Source organism: Esox lucius, chromosome 24 (assembly GCF_011004845.1).
Source record: "Esox lucius isolate fEsoLuc1 chromosome 24, fEsoLuc1.pri, whole genome shotgun sequence".
Lineage (NCBI taxonomy): Eukaryota > Metazoa > Chordata > Actinopteri > Esociformes > Esocidae > Esox > Esox lucius.
The window spans coordinates 17675010-17701631 of NC_047592.1; the positions used below are offsets into that span (position 1 = coordinate 17675010).

The 26622-nt window shown below is 42.6% G+C and overlaps 2 protein-coding genes across 11 annotated transcripts in view; both read right to left on the minus strand.

The window, feature by feature from the left end:
• clcn3 (chloride channel 3) overlaps window positions 1-23411 on the minus strand; it is a 34527-nt gene extending 11116 nt beyond the window's left edge. For 2 of the 9 annotated variants that reach the window (XM_029117409.2, XM_010898428.4), the window contains exons 1-8: window positions 23258-23410; window positions 16120-16312; window positions 4536-4696; window positions 3869-3968; window positions 3279-3466; window positions 2718-2840; window positions 1236-1442; window positions 922-1002 (exon numbers count right to left, since the gene is read on the minus strand). In XM_029117409.2, coding sequence (XP_028973242.1) covers window positions 922-1002; window positions 1236-1442; window positions 2718-2840; window positions 3279-3466; window positions 3869-3968; window positions 4536-4696; window positions 16120-16285 — 1026 coding nt within the window. In that variant the 5' untranslated portion in view covers window positions 16286-16312; window positions 23258-23410. Of the gene's footprint in view, window positions 1-921; window positions 1003-1235; window positions 1443-2717; window positions 2841-3278; window positions 3467-3868; window positions 3969-4535; window positions 4697-6397; window positions 6532-12509; window positions 12698-12975; window positions 13264-14148; window positions 14614-16119; window positions 16313-23257 lie in introns of those variants that run through there. The other 7 variants (XM_029117408.2, XM_029117411.2, XM_029117410.2 and 4 more) reach the window with 7 other exon arrangements.
• Window positions 23412-23517: 106 nt separating this feature from the next.
• Window positions 23518-26616, minus strand: nit1 (nitrilase 1). 2 transcript variants are annotated; one of them, XM_010898437.4, is made up of 6 exons: window positions 26487-26616; window positions 26000-26230; window positions 25391-25494; window positions 25184-25320; window positions 24958-25083; window positions 23518-24581 (listed from the first exon to the last, which is right to left on the minus strand). In XM_010898437.4, exons 1-6 carry the CDS (start codon window positions 26582-26584, stop codon window positions 24312-24314), a joined length of 966 nt encoding a protein of 321 aa, XP_010896739.1. In that variant the 5' UTR covers window positions 26585-26616; the 3' UTR covers window positions 23518-24311. The 2 variants fall into 2 exon arrangements, with proteins under 2 accessions (XP_010896739.1, XP_019899154.2); XM_020043595.3 differs by having other exon boundaries at window positions 24331-24581; window positions 24962-25083.
• Between the last annotated feature and the right edge of the window lie 6 nt (window positions 26617-26622).

The following is a 26622-nucleotide window of genomic DNA, read 5'->3' on the forward strand; positions in this document are numbered from 1 at the left end:
TTTGCACCAAACATACCTTTTGGAATTATGGCCAAAAAGTTCAACCTTGGTTTCATCAGACCATAAAACATTTTCCCACGTGCTTTTGGGAGACTTGCAAACTTCAGCCGGGCTTCAATGTTTTTCTTTGTAAGAAAAGGCTTCCGTCTTGCCACCCTACCCCATAGCACATGCATATGAAGAATACGGGAGATTGTTGACACATGAAGCACACAGTCAGTACTTGCCAGAAATTCCTGCAGTTCCTTTAATGTTGCTGTAGGCCTCTTTGAAGCCTCCCTGACCAGTTTTCTTCTCGTATTTTCATCAATTTTGGAGGGACGTCCAGTTCTTGGTAATGTTTCTGTTGTGCCATATTTTCTCCACTTGTTGATGACTGTCTTCACTGTGTTCCATGGTATATATAATGCTTTGGAACTTCTTTTGTACCCTTCTCCTGACTGATATCTTTCAACAATGAGATCCCTCTGATGCTTTGGAAGCTCTCTGCAGACCACCGCTTTTGCTCTGAGATACAACTAAGAAAATGTCAGGAAAATCCTACTAGAACAGCTGAACTGTTCTAATTGTGATTAATCAAAGTCACTTTAAATAATGGCAGGTGTGTAATTAATTCCATTTAACATGAGTTTGTTTTTTGTTTTTTTCTGAACACAGCCACAACCTCATTTATAAGGGGGTGTACACACTTATGCAACCAGGTTTTTTGTAAGGTTTTATTTGTCATTTTTCCCCCTAGAAGATTTACATTATAGGTCACATTAAAAGTGGAAAAAGTTCTGACAATTTATCTTTGTCTCATTCTTTTACATCACAAAAACCTGGCATTTTAACAGGGGTGTGTAGACTTTTTATATACACTGTACCTCCTCCAAGCTGAAGAGCACACCTCCGATAGGATTAGCACACACACACGCGTACCTCCTCCAAGCTGAAGAGCACACCTCCGATAGGAGCGCCGAAAGCCACTGAAACCCCAGCCGCTGAAGCAGCCGATAGGACCTGGACAGATCAAACAAACGATGAGTAAAGCCAACTTAGCTGAAACCCTGACAGGAATTGACCTAAAAAGAATGTTAAAAAACCCCACAAAAAAACAACACTAACACAAAGGAATACAACGATACAGAGACAGTTGGTCTTTCATATTGGCCTGACTAGTTTGTCCAAAGACAATAATGTTGTACTGCATGGAACTGGAGCTTTTCTAACAGACCAGTCTATAAGGCAGGTACCTCTCTCTTCTTGGCCTCGTTCTTGCTGTACTTGGGGAACAGGTATGAGAAGATGTTTCCACAGCAGCAGGCCACATGGACCAAGGGCCCTTCCTTCCCCAGGCTCAGGCCAGACGCCACAGCCAGAACCAGGGTCACCGTCTTGATCAGAAGGGTCCACTTCCCCAAGTATCCTCTAATAATGAACCCACTTAGGATGGTCTTAATCTGGGGGGGGGGGTAAGAACATAAGTGTACTGGGAAAAATATTTATTAACATAATACTTGATCTGAGGGTGTGACAGAGAAGGTGGGAGGTGGAGTGTTAGGAAAGCTGACAATGAGGCAAATGTTCAGCGGCATGCCAAGCTAGTCCCGGAAAATGAGGCCCTGTTATTGAGAGAGATCTGGACACCGCAGAGATGTGCTAGCTAGATAATGTCAATGTCATGGGCGGAGAATTTAGATTGAGGAAAATAACTAGAACTGCTCGTTCCTGTCATTGTTGTCATGGAAACTAAGAGCAAGATTTCTGTGCTGCAGTTGGCAATCTCACCTCAAAATGTCTCTTTCTGAAACAGCAGGATGATCCCATCTGAACTACAACATATAGGCTGTGTCTGTCATATACTGTGTGTGCGTATATATGTATATAAACACCAATCAGCCATAACATTATGACCACCTGCCTAATATTGTGTAGGTCCCCCTTTTGCCGCCAAAACAGCCCTGACCCATCGAGGCATGGACTCCACTAGACCTCTGAAGGTGTGCTGTGGTATTTTGGCACCAAGAAGTTAGAAGCAGATCCTTTAAGTCCTGTAAGTTGCGAGGTAGGGCCTCCATGGATCGGACTTGTTTGTCCAGCACATCCCACAGATGTTCGATTGGATTGAGATCTGGGGAATTTGGAGGCCAATGCCATCAGGGAATACTGTTGCCATGAAAAGGTGCACATGATATGCTACAATGCTCAGGTAGGTGGTACGTGTCAAAGTAACATCCACATGAATAGCAGGACCAAAGGTTTCCCAGCAGAACATCGCCCAAAGCATCACACTGCCTCCGCCGGCTTGCCTCCTTCCTCCATCCTTGTGCCATGTGTTCTCCAAGTAAGCGACTCACACGCACCCAGCCATCCACGTTATTCCATTGCCGTGGTCCAGTTCTGAAGCTCACATGCCCATTATAGACTCTTTCGGTAGTGGACATGGGTCAGAATGGGCACCCTGACTGGTCTGCGGCTACGCAGCCCCATATGCAACAGATGCTCTGACCCAGTCGTATAGCAATCACAATTTGGCCCTTGTCAAAGTCCCTCAGATCCTAATGCTTGCCCATTTTTCCTGCTTCTAGGACATCAACTTTGAGGACAGAATGTTCACTTGCTGCCTAATATATCCCACCCACTGACAGGTGAGATTATCAGTGTTATGCACTTCACCTGTCAGTGGTCAAAATGTTACGGCTGATCGGTGTGTGGGTATATGAGTGTGTTCTTACCTCAGGTATGCCCGAGCCACAGGCGTAGGGGGCAAACACCTTGACCAGTAACACGGCCAGGAAGGCGAAGGACAGGGCCCAGTAGATGTACATGAAGTAGTTCATGATGTAGGAACCAGGACCCTGTGAGGAAGACATGAATAAGAAGTAGCACATTCATTAACATGCAACAATACAACAACAAAACTGTACATTTGATTCTCTAGAATTCCTCTAAATCAGAAGAACATAACACCCTACCGAGATCACGCGTTATGCTACCTGTCAAGACTTGTCGATGCATCAGTCTAAATCACGGAGGAGATGAAACGTAACAATCTCACCTCCTGCTGCCTTATTCCCTCCGCATTGCTAACCAACACATTACAACGCCTGAAAGGGGCTTCATTTCAGCAAATAGCAGTTTGGTTTATGACCAATACACCGCGGCTAACAGTTAGCCTTACGCATTACGGAACGCGGACGCCTGGACACAGTATTCAGCGTTCCAACCACCCTATTATTACAGCACACGTGTGCAGAATGTGCTATATGACACCAGTCACCATCGGTCCCTCCCACCTCTTCTTGGCCCAGAATCAGTCCAGCCCAGCTCTTCCACTGGGGGCACTTGTCCCGCTCAGCAAACGTGGTCTCGTTGGAACCCCAGCAGCACTGCTCGTGGTTGAACCACATGGCATTCAGACAAATCCCTTCCTTGATGTCATTCAGCCAGTCAGCAGCAATGTCGATCAGACCAGCCAGGGCACCTGATTGGACGAGACGGACGGATGTAGGGGGGTAAAATTCAGAGGTGTAAAAAGAATGAAGTACTTGGCTGCGCTCACCAGTTTTGGGAAGTCCCTAAGGAAGAGCTAAATGACCAGGTAAACGTTCATATCTAACCAATGACCTTTACACTCTTCCTTTACATTTAACTGATCACTGGTTGGATAAATTCCCTATATCTGGTGACTTAGATCTTTATTAGATACTTCCCTAAGTGGGGAACACAGCCGAATTGTACGTTTTACACCTCTGGTGAAATGACAGTTTAAGCCTGTGTCACTTTCGTCAAAAGCTGGACAAACATGCTACTGATTACGAGTTGATATTGACAATGAAGGCCCCTTGACTTCTAGTACGGGTGAGCTTGAATGACTGCGTGTTACCCGAGGCCAGTCCCGTCAGTGTGACCACCAGCCATCCGGACCACGCGTCATACAGGCTCTTGGTGAACTCCCACGCAGACTCCTTCTTCTTAGCGTTTATCTGTAAACACACACACACACACACAGTTCTATTCTTTTACTTACATAAGGAGTGTTCTAACTCCTCACGGATCAGTGGTGCTCCTGCAGTGTATTATTTCACTGACACAGTGCAGTGTCTGATATTGCTCCTGTTCACTTTGGCGGGTGGTATGAAATGATTCTAATGCCTGAGGGTAGGAAACTTCTAGTAACCACAGGCCAGGTATATAGGGAGCGTGGGCTGGCACCCTGTCGCCTGTGGCACCTATTCAATTTACATGGCACAACCAGAAGACAGGACGTAGAACAGCGACCTCCACAAACAACACAAAAACAAGAAACAACAAAGAGACCGTCCGATCTGGAGATCGTACTGCTGCTAACGCATAAGAGAACTGTTACGCAGCGTCTGCCTCGGGTCTTGAGAGCTGTTAAGTATGCGGCATTTAGCAAACATTAGTCATTTAGGCAATAGTTTGTATCGTTTTTATGCCAGTACGATGAGGGGAGGAGTCAGTCGCCTGGAAAGAGCACGCTGCAGCAGTACACGTGCACCCCAGGCCACGCCTCCCCAGCATGCCCTCACCTTGCGGTGGCGTTCCCGGTCCTTGCACTTCTCCCGGACCCAGTCGATGGTGTGGAAGTCATCGTAGGTGCCGACACCCGGGATGGGCTCCTCCAGGAAGTCAAGTAGGTGGGTGGTACTGCTCACCACCCCACCCCCGTTTGACATGATGTAGTTAGACCCTACCAGAGGGGGGCGGGGGGGGGGCAGACAAAGAGCAATAACATCAGTCAAAACACCGTAACAGCAGTCAAAACACCGTAACAGCAGTCAAAACACTGCTACCGTAAAAAAAAATTTTTAAAAAGCAGGCAGCCAAAGACAACAGCGCCAAGGGATGTTGCCTCTTCTTTCTCCTTAAATGACGATGATCATCCTTAAATCAAATCACACAGAGCTGCCAAGTCCCATCTCTATTCTGTGCCTGAAGGCACTAAACACTGGCTCCATCATCCACGCCATTAGGAACCCTGCACTGCACACCCTGTGGCTTATTGAAACTAATGAGGTTGACCGTTGGGGAAACAGTGTGAATGCAATGTTTGGCTGCTGCTGCAGCAAACTTTATTTATTTTTTTACAAAAAATACAATAAATAAAAGAGGAAAAACATAATGAAATGCCTACAGTAACTACTGATGTAATAATGAATATTAAAGAAAAAAATCACATGGTCTTTATGATCTAATATTTCTTTACATTTTATGAACTGTTTAATATTGCTTTGAATTTGACCTCCGATGTGACAAAACAATTATTATTCATAAAATATAAATACAATCTTATTATCTTGAGAAGAATTACATGAAATGGAAGTTCAGTAAAACAGGGCATCATTATCTCCGGTAATGGTGTTAACTGTGAAAGTGTATACCCTCTAATGTTGGATAAGATTTAAATAGGCTACATTTTGTCAAACCTTTTCATAAATCCAGAGCATTACTTATAAGTCATGTTTAAATTACTTGCCACATGTTCCATGTACCTCTAATCCTCCCATTTTTAATGTCACACCAAAGGACATAAAGTCACCATAGGACAAAAGAAGCAGTCTTGTTTGTTTAAAACTAATGAAATGGAGCGTAAATGAGTTTAACCATTGTAACCTCATCTCTCCAATTCTTCTGAAGCTTCTCTGTATGTTATGGCAGTGAATACTTAATCTTCCCCCCATGGATTTCTGCTTTTGATACAGCAGCAAAAACTATTTGGATACCTGCTGGACAAATACCTTCCAAAACCATGGGCATTAATACAGAGTTGGCCCCCACTTTGCTGCCATAACAGCCTCCACTCCTTTCGGAAGGCTTTCCAGAGGTTGAAATACTGCTGCAGGGATTTGCTCCCATTCAGCCACAAAATTATTAGTAAAGTCGGGCACTGATGTTGCACGATTAGCTCGCAGTCAACATTAAAATTCACCCTGAAGTTTTTTTTTTTATGGAGATAAGGTCAGGGGTCTGTGAGCTTGTGTGGCCCATCAAGGCTGGGATGTCATTGCTCCTTTTCCGCTCCAGAGTATCAGCACTGTACTGTTGATCTGGGCAGCTCTAGCAGGGTAGACATTTGTTAAGCCAACATGTTGGAAAGGTGGAATCCTAGAAAAGCAGCACATTAAAATTATCTGAGCTCTTCAGTATGGGCTACCACTCTACTGCAAATGTTTGTCTATAGAGATTGTGTGCTCAGTTTTATTCACTCGTCAGCAATGGGTGCGGCTGAAATAGCCGAAAGTACTCATTTGAAGGGATGTCCACATACTTTTGGCCATGTAGTGTATCTGGGAGACTGGGTTAAATAGGTTCAGACTATATAGATTTAAAAATATGAGTACTAACGTGAGGGTCTAAACAGTTTGTATATTTTTCGTAATGAAAAACTCACCCTCTGATCACTATGTACATCTTCTGCACTTCCTGGTTGAGTCAGAACCCTCCAGCCGCAATGGATTACAGATAATATACAGCTCAGAATATTGCAACACAGGTGGAAATTATTTTATCAAAGCAAATGAATTTAGATATAAAATGTTTAGTAAATTATGGATGGGCTTGGGAAATATCACTCTCACAAAATGACATCTGCGTCAAATTACAGAGTAACGGAGAGGAGGCTAAATTATTTTTCTATTTAAAATAATAAACTTGCCTGGGACAGTCGGACCGTAGAACACTTTACTCATTTAGTTGAGAAATACATTATAAAAAGCTTATTTATTTCACGAGTCTGAAGATTATCCAAATTAAGCAGTATCTTCTTAACCAGACAGTGAGGAAAGACAGCAGTGTTCTTCCTGAAACAGTGGTGTGCCGGATTCTTACACATGCTGCAAAGCCTAGCCACCTCTCCACAAAAGCCCTTTCAACTAAACATTCACAAGTCCAGAAAGTTTACTTAGGTTTCGCAATCTCTGATAACAGTTCCCCATAAAAATAGCCGCGGTCTATAGTCACATGTTTCTGCGTACGAATATCAGCTGTCTCGTGGCGTATTAAGTGTGGCAGGGTGAAACCGAGGCAAAGTCTGACTGTGAAGAGAACAAACACTGGCCAAGGATAACGACACTTACTGCAGTGCACCAGTCTGCGGTTCTGAGAAATACTGGCTGTCGTTACTGGCTGTCGGGCTTAGATCTAGATCAGACTCTGTGTATAAAGCAGGCCCCAGCATACCCACAGTCTACCACCAATGTAATGATAATGGAAAACATCAATGCCTGACCATTGCTTCTGCCTGATGCCCCCAGATCGAGTGAGGCCTGGCCGGGCTGGTTAGCAGCTGTGCCTCAGAACATCTAACAGAGCCAGTGAAATGGATTTAATGTAACTAGCTGGTTGAGTCAACCACACGTCACAGACAGACGGAGATAGAGAACAGCCTTAGGCCACTCCAGCACGATCTTCATCTACAGCACTATAACTCGAATGGAAACCCAACGGCCATTTTGAATAAGATAATCTCTCTGCAGCGGCTGGGATGTGAGGAAATTAACAGTGCTGTTGAGATTTGTTTCCTGTCAACACTCGCCATAAAGATCGTGTCAATGAACTGCTTTATCAAATAACAATATTTTGAATATGATATATATGTCCAAAAATAAAATAAAAATAGAATACGGTTGTCTCCTCAGTTATGGACTTCACACCAGAATTTGGAGGCATGCATGATATTTGAACCATTATTTGTTATGAAATGTGATTCAGCTCAGCTCGCTAATGCACAGTAAAGTGGTGTGTTGTATCTGAAGCTATATTTTCCTGAGAATTTAAAATATATACACTCAGTACAATATAGTCACTAGCAACACAGACCCAGCTACAGTAAGACGATAAAAGTATTCAACTACTAGCAACGGTTTTCCTGAGAGAAAACGCTACAACTGTGATATGTGGCTGACTCATCTGGCAAGGTGATCTTAACATGAATGCCCTAATTCGAAGTCCCATTGTATAACAGTAAACCTGAATGCTAATAATGATGCCCGTTGGCCTTGTCAAGTCACGGCTAAACAAACATAACGTGATCCTGTTATGACAGCAAGACGTGGTTTGCGGACTGTTGTGACCCTTGTACACTGGCATGAGGACCGGGCACACAACTGGGGAATTTGTTAGCAATCTGAGTTATTGTACAGGGGTCCGTTAGTGAGGGTGGCATATAACCACGGGGACCGTTTAGCATAACCATGCTATGACCATGTCGCCCAGTGGCTAATGTGTGGCTTGGCAGAGTTGGCACAAACCCAACCAATAAGCGCTTAAAATATATGGAGCCTTGAGTAAGCTTGCATCAAAACCTGGGGATGGCAGTTGATGCTAACTGCTGCACTAACTAAAGATATTAATCCTAACAGACAAGGTGCTGCTGTTAACTGCTAAGCTATCAGTGCTAACAGACAAGATGCTACTGCTAACCACAAAGCCACATAAAAATATCAATGCTAGTAGACAAAGTGCTAATGGTCACTGCAAAGTGAACATTTTATATTAGAATCATTGACCTGTTCCACCATGTGGGATCTGTGGGAGTAGAAAAATCCTAAAGATTTTTTTTTGTCCTCTAACCTTATTTGAAGTTACTGAGTATCAGTCCTGTATAAATACCCCTTGGCCTGATGTAGGCCTTGGCCTGATGTAGGCCTTGGCCTGATGTAGGCCTTGGCCTGATGTAGGCCTTGGCCTGATGTAGGCCTTGGCCTGATGTGTGAGTGAAGCCCACAGAACTTGCTGGGAGGGGGAAAAAGGAGAGAGACAATGATGATTGGTCAGATATGACTGGTCTTGAAATAGAGGTTTGAATTTAAACCACGGTGTGTAGAGATAGCACTGTGGTACCTTGGTGAGAGAATAAATTAGACAGGCGCATAGTAGATTGTTCTTGGGACCCTAAAAACAGGTTGCTACTGTAGATGGCAAACCTTTAAAGAATTCTGAGTGAACAGTGCATTTATATTGAATTTAGTTAACATCTGAACTAAGGCAGATGTAATGACTATCAACAAAGCCGGACCAATCCATATTATTGCTTTGTCTGCTGTGCTTTATCTGAAAACCCAATCATGTCACTTAAGTCTAAATCACTTGTTTTTGTGTTTGCCCAAGGTTAGGAAACGTCAGCATACATTCTCGTTTTAATACGTCCAATGATGTGCTTTGAAAAAATGCTTAATTTCTAACCCATATTTTATGATTCCGTGAAGAACAGGTCAGAGACAGCAAGAATGGTTCATAACTTTTTAGATGTAAAATCTATTTACAACTTATTACACATCCTCATGAAAAATGTAAAAACTTTTTAAATTCATAAGGTGAGCATGCACCTTTATGCACATTCACAACGTTTGCAGAGATTTGTGGAGCAGATTTAGCAAATGAGCACACTGAAAACCTGCAGCACAGAATAAAAAGCATGGCAATGTATTATGTACTGGCACCTCATTGCCAGCATTTGAGTCGCCAGTTCCAGCAGTAAACATGAATGACTATTAGATATGTGCAGTTCGCGAACGATTCGTTCATTTTGAATGAATCTTTTGAATGAGTGACTCGGGACTCTAAGTCCTTTTTTCTAGTCACTCGTTCAATTGTATCATTCATTCGAATGTTTGACAGGGGAGGTCTACAACATGATCATTTTCTTCATATCCGGTCCTCCAGCTCAGTTCTCCGGTTAACGTCAATGAACATTCAAAGAGAAAAATGGATCATGGCTAGAACATCATAAAGACATGTTTACAACGGATATTTAAACGCAGAGTATAATAAGTAATATAGTTAGTTAATTACTGATGTCATGAAAACAAGAAAGGAGCCTTTGCCTGACTAAAAAAGACTGCTGAACGATTGACTCGTTTAGTTTTACCGTTGTTTCGTTAATTTGAACGACTGGCAGTGGAGTTTTACCCATCCACGGAACACGCGGTTAGCTTTACGTTCGCAAAGAAAAATAGGTCAAGACAGTAACATAAAGAAATGTTTTTAACAGATAATTGGACACATGGTAGGCCCAAAATAATTAATGATTGCAATGATAAACACATGAAATCATACACCAAGCCTTTGCCTATGTAAAAAGACTTGTGAATGACTGACTCGAACAGTTTAATTGTTCAACTGAACGATTGTTTTGTTCATTTGAACGGCTGCCAGCGGAGTTCTACCCCAACCACTTCCAGCTCAGTGGCCTACTCTCCGGCCATATAAATATAGTTGCAATGATGTTGATGTAATTATGGGGCGAACGAAATTACTTGAATGATTCAAAGTTCAGAGTCAGTAGGAGTCAAACTTCCCATCACTAATGACTATGTACCTCTAAGTAGCTAGCTATTAGCTACCATGCTAGGTAACATGATCGTGTTAACACTACGCTAAGTGTTCCGAAACATATCGAAGAAGACTCTAGGCGCTAGATTACTTTTTTGCAGATATCGATAGTTCAAGACCCCATCTAATGTGTGCCATATTTTCGATAGAGCAATCCTGGAGGTTTGCAAGTTTACAATTGTTTAGGAACTGTATCAAGTTTCTGTGCAGTGCCCCCGCATCAGTCAATTTACCCTTGCATAATCACGCGTAGTACGTCTTCAACATGCCGGTGTAAATTTAATCGCCGTTAATGATTATGCTAACTAAGTCTATTTAGTGTTTTACGTATTTTCTTGTAATGTAAATAAGAACTTACTTAGCTGTTATAATGATCTAAATAGATAGCTAAGATTAGTTCCTGACATGAACCTCCATATCCGTACTTTTACTTGACTGAAATTAGCTTGCTTACGTAGCTAGCTAGCCAAGAGAGTAGTGTTGTCATGATACTTTTTAATGTTTCAACAATGTTTTGCCCCCCAGGCTGTCAGAGCAACCATATGAATGAAAACTATGAATAGCATTTCTGATCGAGTAGCCATGTGTTGAATGAGTTTTACATTGCATCAGGAAATCAAAATAAGAAAAAAATGTATATGTAGCTATAATTTTATCCACACACCAATACCTTTTGGCTAGTGTGATTCCAGGAGAGATATATACTTGGTTTTTAAACAAGCATGAGAGGTTGATGACACTTCGAGATCCTTGTTAAATTGAAATTAAACTAAAATAAGAGATGACGACATGAGGTTGAATTCCGAATGAGGTGGACTGGATATTATAGACCAGTGTTTTTTAATCCTTGTTCTGGGGACCCAAAGGGCTGCATGTTTTTGCCCTAGCACTCATGCACCCGATTCAAATTAAAAGACCTGATGTTAGGTTAATTACATCCATCAACTGTGTAAGTGGTATGGCAACATTTGAAACAGGTGTAATTGCTAGGGCAAAAACAAAAAACCTGCACTCCTTTGGGTACCAAGGACCAGGATTAAGAAACACTGTAAATAGTACATAGACTATTCTAGAAACAGTGGTAAACAATCCTAGTCCCAGAGTGCAAGTAGGTACCTCGTGTGACAGACCTGTCTAGGCAAGCACACTGCCACCGGTTCAATGATGACACCATGAAAACAGAAGCCTACAGGCACTAATTTCAACGCAACAGTGACGTGGATCACAAAACACATGCTGCAGACCTTATTTTCAGGTTCTACATGCCAGTGAAGCGTAACCCCTCAGAGTGATGTCTACTGCACAAAAGAGTTTACTTGAGTCGCAGGTTACTCCAGCACTGCTACAGTCCTTCAAGGTGTCGGCACTGCCATAGAACTGACAGGGCCTGGGGAACAGAGGGCTAACTAATGCTAACCCTGGCCTGCACCACACTACTAGAGGAATGTCACATGACACGTAGGCCTGCCTCATAACACGCTGAGAGAGGAGAATGGAAAGAGAAAGAACATTGAGTGTAAAGAGAGACTCAATTAAAGAGAGAATGCCTTTTTTCTCCTCTGCTTATTCACCACGGAAATGTAATGAACAAGGCATAAAGGACAACACACACCATTATCTTGGACACACACATGGACATACCCAAACGTATACACACACATACTAAAGACGTCATCTGTAAACTAAATGTGGAATGGAGCACGGTGTTTTTCCTCAATTTTTGCAGCTGAAGTTTTATTGATCCACTATGTGACAGGGTATGTTATGTTAAAAGGTTAAGTACTTATATAGGTATACACACAGACACACACACGTGTGTTTGACACTAAACATTTCAAGCAGAAAGACATTCGCAGGTCTCACTCGAAATCACACAGACACGTATGGACATACATACACGCCGGCAGAAAGACACACACAGAGACCAGTGGCGTCGTTAGGCAAATTGATCAAAAATAAAATACAAAATATCCCCATATCTATTCATCTATAATTCCGATCGCGCATTATGACAATATAGACGTGTAGTCTTCTAGACCCGAACGTATTATGATCCTAGCAACGCCTCTGCACAGACCCGTTCATCTCACACATACTTGCACATTTTTGTCATATGGACATTCACACACACCTTCCTATATTTTATACGAGTCCTGTACCACCCACTGTACCTCGTCTGCTATTGCTTCTTGGAGCTCAGCTAAGCCCTCCCGTCGGAATACGCACCCAGAGTGGCTGCTACACAGGGAAAAGCTTGTGGAGATCCAAATAAATATACATGAACCATGCAGATAATACCCTAAAACAGACAGAGACACACAGCACAGATAGTGGGTCAAACACTGCCACAGTTAATCAGTGACGAGCAGGGAAACGGTAAAGAAAGGCAGACAGCGCGATAACGCACGCACGTCCTCCATGACAGTCCTCCTGTCTGCCCTAAGTAGTAAGCGCCACCATTTTAGTCTGTTGTAACAACAGCAGGTAGCTGGAGATTTAGATTAGTCAGCGCCATTGTTGCAACTGTAGACAGACGGATAAACCGATAGACAGAAAGACAGACATACAGGGCGGATGGACAACCTCCATTCGGGAGGGAAAATGAAGGAGGTGGGAGGGGTGGCAAGTGTGGCGTACCTCTTTTGGGCAGCTCCTGCAAGGGGATGGAATCCCCTCCCCCGTCGTAGGGAAGATAGGGGTCGGCCTCGGACGAGAGGTCTTCCATGACTGACTGACAGTTGGTCGCTAAGCTAACCGTCTCACCGCGCGCTACCTGACTGTTTAACCTGGAGCAGCCTCCATGTTTTCCAGCAGCCGCGGAGACTCTCCGGCTATGAGAGTAAGCTTATGTGACTGCGTGTGCGTGAGTGGAGGTGTGTGTGCGTGAGCCAAGCTCACACTGTATTTTCTCCCTCCCCCTCCTTCTCTTTCCCTCTCTCTTTCCCCTGCTTCCATCCGCTTCTTCTCCTCCCCTCCCCTCCCTCTTTCCACTTCAGCAGCTGACTGCTAAGAGGCACGATGATGTCATAACAGGAAAGACGATCGGATTGCACGGCGAGCTCCAGGCCTGTTTGGTTAGTTGCTAGGGGATACGAGAGGTCGATCCTTGACTGGGGTTTGGGAGAGTACACGGTGTGTGGCCACTGGGTGGGGTGGGGGGCAGGCAAGACAGCTGCAGGTCTAACCTGATAGTATCCACTTGAAAATTAAATGTAAAATGCTTGAGGTTATTAAGCATTAGATCTAAGAAACAAGCTCCAACCCTGGTTAAATGTCCTCTTAGAGCAGCTCAGCTGGTTTCACATTGAGGCACTGAGGCACACAATCACATCATTTCTGCCTTGGAAGCCGATCTGCCTACAGAACATGATTTATGACAAAACGCCAACCTGAAAAGCAGCTCTGGAATGGAAGAGTCCATTAGTAGGATGACTGGGGGAACCAAGGGAAGAGGGATAACAGATCAGAAGGCTGAGTGATCAGGCCTGGCTGGCAGAGCCTGTTGGAAGGTGTGCCGGTAAGCCTGATGCATAACATTACAGGGCTGGGAACTGCCAGGGACCTCGTGGTACAATATAATGGGAATACAATAGGTGTTCATATGTATTACAGTGCGACATTGTGATATTATTTAGAAGTATTTTTGAACGTATGCACTATGCTGCCGATGGAAAGAGTATTTTTGTCTTCCTCTAAATCACTGTCAGAGGTCTGACGTGCCATGAAGCAGTACATTGCTAGATTGGATACATTTTATTAGGATAAGGGAAGATGCCATCATTACAACCAACCAGCCAACCATGCCCCTACCTTTCCGCACTTCTCCTGGTGTTATGCCATAGCCTGGGCAAGGATGTCACCCGCCTGGAGCTTGGAGCCAAGTCCATGGAGAGTCCAACAGAGAGTACCAAGTACCACGGAACCAGGGTTCAATAAATTAAAATCCTGCACTCTAGAACCAGATCCGATAATGTTTCAATTCCACAGTTCCGGTATTCCAAGATGTCCTATTAATCTGTTCCAAGCCTGCGTCGGGCACTTCCATCCAGCCCCCAAAAAAATTATATTCCTATGGCTGCCTGATGTAGTCCAGAAGCTGAATCTTACAAGTGTCTAGCAGCAACTCCCAGGCATAGAGCAAGGAGCCTAGAACAGATTGCCAGGCTAACACCCAGTTCACCGTAAAGACAAACCTACAGGACTTTCAACCATAGCAGTTTCCTGGATTGCCACCAGTCTCAAGCGGATTGGACGCCAAGTTGTCAAACTGGTTCATGGGAATTTGTCCCTTCAATTCCTTAGCTAGTTTTCGCCCCATTCGTAGAAAATGAAGGCGTGTGTTTATTAACACTGTGTAATACGCCCACCTAGGTCCCCCGAAAACATTTCTAGAAGTGGAGATAGAGGCCTCTGACAGAGCAGAGATTACAAAGAGTGACCTTGTTAGTCACTCAATACCAGCCGACACACACGCTTGCCCGCCCACCCACACACACACACACACACACACACACACACACACACACACACACACACACACACACACACACTGGTCTGCCTTGGCCTGATTTCTGTGTTTTCAACTGAACAAAGCCTGGGCATCGTTACTGGAGCACTACTACACAGGCAGTCACCACAGGGTCATTAATTATGAATATGACGTGTCTGCTCCGCCTCTAACCCGTCTGGTTTCCTCAATGATTCACATTGTTAAATAACGCAATTACACAATGGCATTTCGTAGTTAAGAATAAGTTGCCAGTGTTAAAATTGCTTAAACTGCACAATTGATGTTTTAGTTGAAAATGTGCCATGGACCTTGGCCTGAAGGGGGCATCTTGTCTTCCATACTCCAGATGCTGTTATGTTCCCACTTTTGTTTTCTCAGCACTTGTGGAGTAAGTTAGAATTGGCCGTCGGGAAATAATTAGTGCTTTAATATGTAGAATGCAGCAAATCACCTTGAAAATAAAGATGAAGTATGATTTTCTACAGAGTGACTTATGTCTTTTCTTCAGTCATCTTTACAAACAAGGCATGATAATAGTTAGTAAATTGTAGCACACCTCACTAGGCTATACGATATGAGCAAAATAACGGCAGATTTTTTCCCCAGAGTTTCCTTGCCTCCATTGTAACAGTTACCCATTTAATTTAAGGTAAGTGTGTCCAAACGTTTTGCTGGTACTGCAAGTGGAAATCTGCTGTCATGTTGCTTAGCCGACTCCTATGGCCATTTTGCCATCAAGCCGAACAGGTTAGTTGATCTATAGGACCGGGCTGGTGTGAACAAGCACAAAATGAACAAGAAAACAAGATGGCGCCAGTCAGACAGAGGCAATATTAGATGGGAGTGGAAATGAAGTGGAGAGGAAGCGGGCGGGAGATATCTGACTGAGGGCGGTTTGCGTGTGGCACAGATAGATTGAGATCTGAGTGGCTGGGTACATTTTGGGAGCCAAAAAGCCAGAGGACTGGGCAGCACAGAACAGCAAAGGCAACACATCACAGCAAAGCCAGGGAAGCCCAGTGGACGAAGCCAACAGAAGAGGCAAGCGGAAGGAGGTCAGCTAGCAGTGTGGACTTGGTGAGCACGATAAGAAACTCGCTAAACACCGCTCACAACATCCTCCAAAGGATGTACATGCCCAGAACAGACCCTCTTCAGCTGACCAGTCAGAGCCTCTCTCCCCCAGGGTCACCAGCTCAGTCCCGGGCGGGGTGGGGGGGGCAAAGGCGGGGGTTTCTGATGTAGTCGTAAGCGACTGACGATGGGCCTACCTGGGGAGGTGGCATCTCCGTCCAGGAGGTTGTCGTCCTCAGACGCGTGGAAGTCCATGATGACACCGGCGCCATCCAGCAGCTCCTCGTCGCTGCTGGCACTGGTGATGCTGTTGTAGCTGTTCCTGTAGAAGCCCTTCCTGTCAAAGAGCTGCTCCGACTCCATTTAGCAAGACGCTACGCACGTCGCACCCTGGGTAGGAACACACACAGGCACTCTCAGGTCACACTGGAAATGCTGTTGTGGCTGTTTCTGCGGCCCTGTTTGAACTTGAGCCGCCGGGAAAACACAGTCTCACACGCACGACTTCCGAACACATGCGCAGGCACACACACGTGAACACACAGGCCAGCTGAAAGTTGTAACTGGAGAATGAAAGATTTGGCACAGTATCAAATTCAAACCAGGTACCAACCCCGCGGCCACAGGGATGCTTTTGGTTGGTGTGGGATGAAGGGAAGAGAAAGGGTTAAGAAAGGGGACTGGAACGGAGGAGGACGCTCATTAGGGACACATGTTTGTTTGGTGCCGCTCAGTGGGAGACACTGATTCCTATTGGATATCTTGCTTAGCTTTTGCTTTTTAAGACATTTATTAAGTTAAAGCCCAGTCCATCAGGGATTTGAAGATGTTTTCTCTTTTTGTTTAATCCATTTTCCGTGGGGTGAGGCAGCCAGGACTCTGTGGGCACTAGATCTATTTTTAGGTTGGGGATTAGGAGGATGAACAGAGTGACACACACATCTGCCCCGCCCGTGCTGAAATTACGTGACGCTGGCCTGGGATACAATAATAAAAGCACAGTAACTTTCCTCTATTACACCCCCTAGTGGAGACAGGAACCAACAACACCTACCAGACCCAGGCCAGATGAAACGAAACAGTACACTAGAACAATCACTAGATTCTGTTCAATCACTAGATTGAACAGAAAAACCAACTAGCCAATGTGACTTTTAATATGTGGATTAATGATTCGTTTTTTTGGTAATGATTTCTGGTCTTACCTAGCAAGGCTGGATCTTTTTCCATGTGATAAAAAAAAAAATGACATGATAGAAGCAAGTTGTCCAAATAATATCAGAATTGCATACAGCAGAGTAACTCACATGAATTGGCCAGTGTTTTTGAGTGTGCTAAAAAGCTGATTTTATTCCTAGGAATGTTGTGTGTACACCAACAACAGAATGGTATACAGGCGTAAACAGGCTATGAAAAATATAGATATGAGTAGATTGCTGATTGGCAGCTCAACCTTCTCTAGACTCTATTGGCCCGAGGAGCTTTGGCCAGAAACAAGTACAGTACAAGTAAACAACATAATATGAATAGGAACCTTTTAACATTCTATTTTCACTGGTCAATTACTTTAATATAAGCATGTATCATTATCATAATATTATCCAGAGCTCGACCAGTGATAATCATTACATCCTAACTAGAAAAGTATTTAATAATAGGTTGGGTAGAACTGATTTAAATCTATATATGAGTCAGCAATTAACAGCCAGAAAGCTTGAATGCATAATCTTGACATTCATTGTAGCAGTAAATGTCATGGCTGAAGTGAAATGTTTAGGCAACAGCTCCAAAAAAAATACAGTCAGTTTAATCCAGTAACTTCAACATCTACCAAGAAACGACGTGTTATCACGCTGTGCGTGAGAAAGCGCTCTAAGGTCCAGGTCAGAGTGCAAGGGGCGGAGCCGAGGTTAGTTTCAAAGTGTGCCAGCCTGGGGGAAGAACCTTTAATATCCAGTCTCTCTGCCCTTGTTGTGACTGTCCCGTACGTTCTCTGTCTGGTAGATGGTAGCGGTGTGGATAGCATGTGACTCGGCATGCGGCTGAGGTCCATCGCGATATTCGTGGCCTTTTGGCAGCACCGCGTGGAGTCAATGTCCTGGAGGGCAGTACACTGACCCTCCACCGCCCCATAAGAGCCATGTGATCACGGGTTGTACACTAACCATACCGGAAGCCACCCTGAAAACATGCTCTCAACGGTGTGTCTGTAGGAGTTTGTCAGGAATCAAGCCAAGCCTTTTCAGTTGAGTCTTCTTCACTAGGGTGTCTGTTTGAGGGCACCATTTCGGGCCTAAGAAGGTGGCGTCGTTTTGAGCCCCTCTACAGAGGCCCCTATTGAATTGTAGGGGTGTGCATTTTCTCTTCCGTCCCCAATCAATCTTCCTTCGTTACATTCCATGCTAATGACGCCGACCCGTCTGGGCACTAACCACCTCCCTGTAAACTCCCTCGTCGTTATTGAAAATCACGCCAACCACTATGGTGTCGTCGGCCTCCTTCATGCCTAATACTCCCGAAAATTCACGGCTCAGATTATGTAAGAATGTCTGGGACTGACTGTTTGAGGGAGATTATGAAGTCTCAGAGTCCACAGACAGAGCAGTACCCTCTCTTCAGAAGAGTGGAAGTCACACGTCATAAACTCATAATGACAAAGTTTGAAAAGGAACTCCTTCCAGATCCTGAATCCAGTTCAATTCAACTCCCCACCATTCAACAAAGCCAGCTATAGGATAGGAGTGACCTGATATCAACACAGCTTGTTTCATCCAAGCAGAGGAATCCTGCACCACTGTGATCACTACGATGGGAGGCTACATCCTGTGTGCATCTCACATTTCCCCCTAATCCTAAGCAGCACGTCCCTCTGAGGAGAAAACACACTACATTTCACTATCAATCAATCAAATGTATTCATAAAGCCCTTTTTACATCAACAGTTGTCACAAAGTGCTTTTACAAAGCTTAGTTCCAACCCTTTACATGAACTTACTAAACCACTAGGCTGACAACTTCCCCTCTTACCTTGAAGGAGGAAAGTCTGTGTTTTGTTTTTGGAAGAAACGCCAATGAGTCCAGAAGAGGTATTCTCCGTGGTTAACAAGCGTGAGCATTTTTTTTAAACATCCGTCCTGGCACCAGTTCCTGCAGTCATGAGCTTGCTAGGCCCAGTGCCCTCTAAGCTGTTGACACAGAAGGTGCCTCAACACTAAAGAACAGCACTGTAGGATTACATTCTTTGTGAAAATTGAAACAGAATTAATGTTGCACTCACTGAATTGTGGTACAAAGCGAGGTCTTTGATATGCATGCAATGACCCTGCGAGATTTCAACAGTCTTGGTCCTATCTGGTCTATCTGTGTGTCACTCTGTTTTCCCACTTCTCCACCAGGTTGAGGTGAAATAGCGACAGGCCAGAAAAAACTATATCAATTGTTATCATGATAAAAAAATATGACAATATCAGTCATACACTTTTACGATGAAATGTAGTTTTGTCCAGTTAGATTAATGAGATACATTTGCAATATAAAGCAGATTGGATTTTGTTAGTCTTATTGAACCATTATCATCACAGTGTTATACTGCAATACTGCGTCATCGTTAACATACATCCTAGCTGCTCTCAATCTCGTTTCCAACACATCACCTCATATGCAAATATTTCAGAGAGACTGAGGGCAAACTAGAGACTCAAGTGGCCAAATTATTCAGGTAGATTGCATTATGTAAATGTTTCACCAACTTGCGGCCCTTTTCCACAGAATATATTGCTTTTAATAAACAGAAAGTGTGTAAAGAGAACTAAAACTCCACAGGACACAGGCAGTCCCAGATATCATTAATGACAGATACCACATTTAAAATGCTGACCTACACATAACATTTCAGACTAATCCCATCAATCCTCAACTACGTTTCAAGGAAAATACATACACGCGGAGGAGAGAGGACTTGGGCAAGGTGGGATGATACGTCATTCATTTAAACAACTGTTTAACTATGTTCAGCATTTGTAAATATTTAACATTCATCTGCCTGTTTTCCATTAGAGAGATAAAAGAAACCTGGCAGCATCTATTTGGTGTTCCGTATTGCCTTGATGTGTTGGTACGGTTCACAAAAGATGAGGTCATGAATTATTTCTAAATTACGACATACTCCGTGAACGCGTCAGACTGTATGTCCTACACAGAAACCAACCTTTATTTTACACAGAGCTTTGTTGTTGCATTGACCATAGAGTCATTCGTAAAAAGCTGCAGACATCATTATTCACTAATGAACCAGATTAATTTCCTGTAACTGTGTCGCTGACAGATTTTTTGTGGTAATGCTTTACAGCATTATTTGTTCACCTTTATTTGTTTAGTTGTGTAAAATGCAATTCGATAATAATGTGCAAAGGCTTTATCCAATGACATGGCAGTCAACATATTTTTTTAACTAGCGTGCGAGTACTAAATTACTGGAAGCTTCCACTCGTAAGTGTATATTTTTATATTTATCGATATCAAATAAAGAGAAAAAAGATAGTGATATATTTCTGCTGTGTCGCCCAGCCCTAAGATGAAGCCTTGAATATCTGGTCAGATTAAACTACAGGCTTCAACACAAACTGAGAAGTGGGTTCGTTTTACAAGAGCCCCATTTGAATTGTTTGAAATAGTATGAAGTGAAATTCCAAAATGGTGTAATATTATCTATCAAGCTTAAAGACTTTAACCAAACAGATGATGAATATATTAAGTTGCATAGGTAGCAAGTCTAAGGATTTGATAAGAAACCATACAAAATAGGCAAAACATGAGACGAATCAAACTTTATAAAGAGCTCCTACATTGGATAGGTGACACTTGCAATTTTCACACCTACATTTCAGAACACGGATGAGAGGGACAAAGAATACCTGTAAGTGGGTTTGAATGACTGGGACAGCATTATTATGTAGAACAGTTACACAACATTGACAGTGGGAGAGATAGCGAACATCTTCTTTGGGTAGTCAAGGACCAAGATGTTGCCAGGGGAGACTGTTGCCGGGATATGACTCAGCGTTTTTGCCTCCTCTTTAGTGATAATCACACCACCATTAATTCCCTACTGCCAACACTGCAGGTTGACACGCTTTCAAACAATAACTTAAAACAAGAAATAATTATAAACACACGCTACTTTCTTCAATTACATTTGCTATGAGCAAAATGTTTGAAATGACCTCCTAGAATACACCTCATTGGTTCACAAATCCTACCTAAGGCCTATTAAAGTCATGAACAAAGACAAAGAAAATACTACAAAAATAACTTTTTATTAGTGTGTTAATAGTTCCCATTCAGCAGAGTGTTTACCCCAAAGGTGGACCTATAAAAAATTGCATATTGGATCAAATGAGCTATTTTGAAGTATTATGAATGTTACATGAAATGGAGAAACTGTTCTGAGAGAGAAAATATTACCACATTTGTAAGTCTTAGGTACAAAAATTGATTCTGATCAGAAACAATAAAATTAACATTGTGGAACCAGACATTAAAAGAAATATTGCAGATTTCTTCTGCAAACCGTATTATAAGATCATTGTCATTTCCAAGGTTTTTTAAACCAAAACATGCTAACGCAACCATATACATGAGTATATGTATAGCCATATACATATGTGCCTATACTGCTACTCCAATTTTCAGGACATTTGATGAAGTCAGTACATCTTCAAGAGATTCCATGTGAAAATATTCACTCCTTGACTATGGATTATTGTAAAACACTCAATCTATTTATCCAAAAATAGTTTTGCCGTGAATGAGAAATGTATGTCTGCCTGTATTCGGCCATAGTTAATTACAATGTCCCACTGTCAAGATTAAAAAAATAGCTTCCCTAAAAATTACCAAAATAATACATCTCAGAAAAACCTCAGAATATGTGATGAATGAGGCCAACATGATATATTATCCATCACATTCACAGCTGTCATGGATGTTATGTCTATTACAGAATAACAACAATAAAAGAGAGAAACCAACTATAGATAATGTAGCTAAGCCCATATAAAACAGTTGTCTATCCATAAGCAGAAAGAAAAGAGCCTTGGCTGGCCTGTGGGAAGAAATTGAGGAAGTGCTGTCTTTCAGAGCTAATCAAGTTGAAACTCTCGACCTGAGTTAAGTCTTGAGAAATATACCACACCAGTGCTATGACAGCATCCATTGCAACAGTATCGGAAATTGGGTTCTGGGTGAAAGCTGATTATGACATTGCAGAAGTGAGAGAGCTGAGTCAACACTGAATTCAAGGATGTGTCGTACATATGGAATAAATACTACCAGAGCACCCAAATAGTTGAATACCAGGGAGACAATCAACGCTCTGGGCGAGATTTCCAGAAGGGCAGAGGAACTTATAGTGCAGTACTGATGGAAACACAATCAACCTCTATGACAGGAGAGGTTATTATAGTGCAAAATGACATAAACCTTTTGGGAGACGCCTGTGTCCTCCCCTGTTTTTTACACATAAAGACCAATCCATGCCCCCATATATATGCATCCTAAACACCCGCTGTGCAATAAATGACACATTCCAATTCAATTGGTAAGGTAATAATCACGTAATTCGCACGACGCAGACCATATGGAAAGGAAAATAAATGTAACTTTGAAAATATTTCTACAAATATGAATGGCAAGAAATGCGCGTGAAATAGCATACACACTACAATACATCCACGTTTCGCCCATAAGTTGCCCAGATAAGCAAGAAACGGAAAACTCTTCACTGCCTGTCACGCGGCTTTCTGTTGTACCGTCCCATTACAGTTTTTATATAGCTGCATCGACAGAGTTTCTAGGTGTTACAATGCAATAATTTTACTCTGACAGCATCTTAAATGTGTAGTCAATAAAGAAATATGCAACAAAACCAGTTATAATCACAATCAAGAGATGTATTACTGTTTAAATACTGTATGTAGTTACTCAAATGTAGCTAGCAAGCTACCTAGTAACTAGCCAACTACGGCTTGATAGGACTCAAGCACTCAATATCAACACCAGTTGGTTGAGGGGGGCCTAATTACATTTGCATTAATTTTTCAAAGCGATTTCTTGTTGTAGCTATACATAACTCTCTCGATAAGCTTCTCTGTAAATTGTGTTAATGCACCATATTCTGAATATGTGCAACTTAAAAAAAACACTTGCCGTCCTGCATGCATGAAGATGCAACCTGTGCTCAGTTAAAATTTACATCGTTCGCTAACGTACGATGGTGGCCTTGGTGGATAGAATATTAACCTTATACTCACTCTATACATCAGCGCCATACCTTACCTTTTCAATGCCTCTTTTCCAACATGGACAGATCGAAACATGTTTTTCTTGATAAGAAACGTAGCTTGCTAGCTAGAGTTTTGACAAAAATGTATTTGACATTCTCCCCATGTTATTTTTTTTTCCTGTCAGTGACGTTCTCTTCCGGTTTCTTGATCTCCCACTTCACAGTCACGGGTGGAGCGCGAGCCGGCGTAATCAGTAACATAATCAGCCAACTTTATTTGCTAAATATACACACTGATAAATTTACAAGTAGCTTGGATGCAATATATTTTATTGAATGCAATTAAACAACAGAAAATACAACCATATGTCACTGTGACTGGATGGCCAATCATGAGATCCCAATTGTTTACATTTGTAGTAAATAACATGAGATTTCAGCAAACGATGGTTGTTTTCCTTACATACTTAATATATGTGTCAGTCCTCGTCTTTTATAATAAGTCTGGCAAACACACAAAAACAAATTAAGTTGAATGGGGGTGTAGATTCCGTTATTTCAGTCATGTACTATAAGATCGCAACCTGAGTTTATTTTTATGAGATACATTTTTATCGAAAAATAACAGTAACATGTGTACTTGTCCACGGACTTTTGAAACAGGTTGTTAGAGAACAATTGTTCTCATCTGCCTGGACTGGGTCATGGCTGAATGGTAGCAACAAGAATTACTGATCCTATTTGAACGGACTCAAGTCCATAAAGAATAAAGTACATCACAATTCCAAAATATGGTAATCTATTTGATTAACGCATTAATAATACGTGGCTACTGATTGCTGTAAAATAAAAGAGAAAAATATTCATACCAATACCACCATCTACTGGTGGTATAAAGAATAGCAACTTTCACCTAGTAACTTCATATAACAGGTGTAAAAGAAACAGATTAAAGAGTAAAATCTGTTACTCCAGCTTTTTCCAGTTATAAACTGGCCTACGTCCCAATTTATCAGTGAAATGTGCACTTTCCCTTGTGGGTTATAAATGACATGATTGATGCATTTGTCCTTGCTTATACAGATGGTGGGGTGATAGCTTTTAATCTCAGTCCTTTCCACCCAGACTGTAATAAAAACTAGTATCTCTGCGGTGTTGCTGCACAGGCATGTTCCTCCTTGTGTCTCTAAGCTTCTCCATGTCGACCTCCACCAGAGACATGCTGGGGTTCTCCCCTCCACAATCCCCCATCACCACGCCCCAGGGGTCCACAGCCAGTGCATGGCCGTACGACGAACGCTTTTCATGATGACTGCCCACTTGTGCTGCCGCAAGGACAAAGCACTGGGTCTCAATAGCCCTGGCCCGGAGCAACACCTGCAGTTGGAAAAGCAGGGGATTTCTATCAGTTCAGTCTTAAATAATGGTCATGAGAAGTAGGAATTACATGGTGGATACCGTATTTAATTCTAGACAAAGGCACTTGAGTCAACTGATGAAATTGATTATATTGATTAGTTATGTTAGTATGCACATCACAACCAAACCATTTGATTGTTTTGATGTGTTGTGAAGGATCACTGATTTATAATGTGTTCCCATTCCTTTTAAGGATGTTTCCTACTATGGACTTACCCAGTGCTTCATGTTTACGGACGCCTGGTTTTTGACAAGGCTAATAGCACAGTAATAGCATTGGTGCTAAAAAGTATATCACTAGATTTTATGAGTTTTCTCAAACAAGCTATTCAACCTCCCAATGTGCAGCTCCTGTGGCAACAGTGAAGGCTGATGGGTAGGTCAGGATCTCTGCTCCCTGTCGCACCAGAGCCAATGACAGCTCAGGGAACCTCAGGTCATAACAGATACCTAGTCCCACCTGGAAAAAAATCATTTGACAGTGGAGGTTGATATTCATATATTTTAGTGTACAATAATGGTAATAACGATTCACAGAGAGCTAGAACAAACAAAGAGACCTTGCCAATGGGTGTATGGACAGGAGGTATGAGGCTAGGTCCAGGTATGGTGAAGCCACTCTCTTTTAGGGATACACCCCTTGCTGGCAACTCCACATCAAACAAGTGGGACTTCCTATATACAGTCACTATATCACCTGCAGGAGTAAAAGAAAGAGTCAGCACTTTAGTGTGAGTGTGTTTGTGTCTCTATGTGTGTGTCCATACCCTTCTCATTTATGATGATGTGGCTATTATAGATTCGCCTGTCCATCACCCAATCATGTCCTCTTTCATGAAATCCTCCAAGAGACAGCCACACACCCAGCTTCCTAAAACAGACCCAGAGGAGGATTAGCTGCAAAAGCATTAATCAAAATTCAAACATAAGGTGAAATGAAGCCTCCCCATTACAGAAATATTATTATAAGCAGATGGCTGGAATGCTGAATAGCTGGAAGGCCGTGGTAAATGAGAATGTATACCACGGTTATGACATCGGATTTCTTTTTACCGTTCCAGTTGCGTTGGTAACCAGTTTATGATGGCAATATTGCATCTCTGGGGTTTGTTGTATATGACCGTCCCATGGCTATGTGCTGTATCCAGGCACTCCGCAATATATTGTGCCTAAGAAAAACTCTTAGCTGTGGTATAATGGCCATATAACAGTGCCTCTTTGTATAATTAGTCTAGGGAGTTCATGTCGCATATTTGGTAGAGCACGGCGCTTACTGTATTTAGTGCATGCAATATAACGAAAAGGTAAACTATGATTTAATAAAAATAAGTAGAATAGAGAACCATCCCATCACTACTATCTTAGCCTATACCTACTTGGCTAGCTGGGCGTAGCGTGAGATTGTCTGTCCTGTCAGGTCCTCAGATAGATCTAGGGTCTCCTCTCGACTAGAGCCAATATAGTCAAACCCTTCAGGGAGGAAAACCATGCTGGCCCCGCTCTCCTTTGCTGCTTGTACCAACCGCTTGCAGGCGGCGAAGTTAGCCTCCTTGTCAGGCGTGGCAGTCACCTGGCACACTGCTGCCACGGGATGAGACGATGACATCCTGGATTGAAAGAACAAATTAAGTTTAGATTTAGGTCAAGCATGTAATGTTAAGTGCAACAATGTAGGTGCAATAGCTGAACTGTGCTCTGGATAAATATTATTTGACATCTGAAATGTCAAATATTAACATCTTGAACTAGAAGTGGAGGCATGTATTTTTATGAATAAACCACTATTTAAAAGGGATCTATCTATGTTAACAGATGCGTGCATAGTAAACAACTATAAACATTCTGTAAAAATTGTGTGATTACCTCTGTTTCACCCCAGCGCAGCTTGAAGCCCAGGTTGAATGACAATCCAATAAATGTTTCACCTGAGTTCGTCTCCAACTGCACCTGAGCACGAGCATTGGCTTGGCCCCAGCTGAGCAACACTTTGCTCGTGATG

Coding starts and splice junctions, on each gene's coding strand:
- nit1 (XM_010898437.4), bottom strand. CDS start 26,584: ATGCTCGTGCTCAGGTGCAGTTGGAGACGAACTCAGGTGAAACATTTA. Junction 25,495..25,999: donor CGCTACGCCCAGCTAGCCAA/GTAGGTATAGGC, acceptor GGTCTGTTTTAG/GAAGCTGGGTGTGTGGCTGT. Junction 25,084..25,183: donor TCCATACACCCATTGGCAAG/GTCTCTTTGTTT, acceptor ATTTTTTTCCAG/GTGGGACTAGGTATCTGTTA.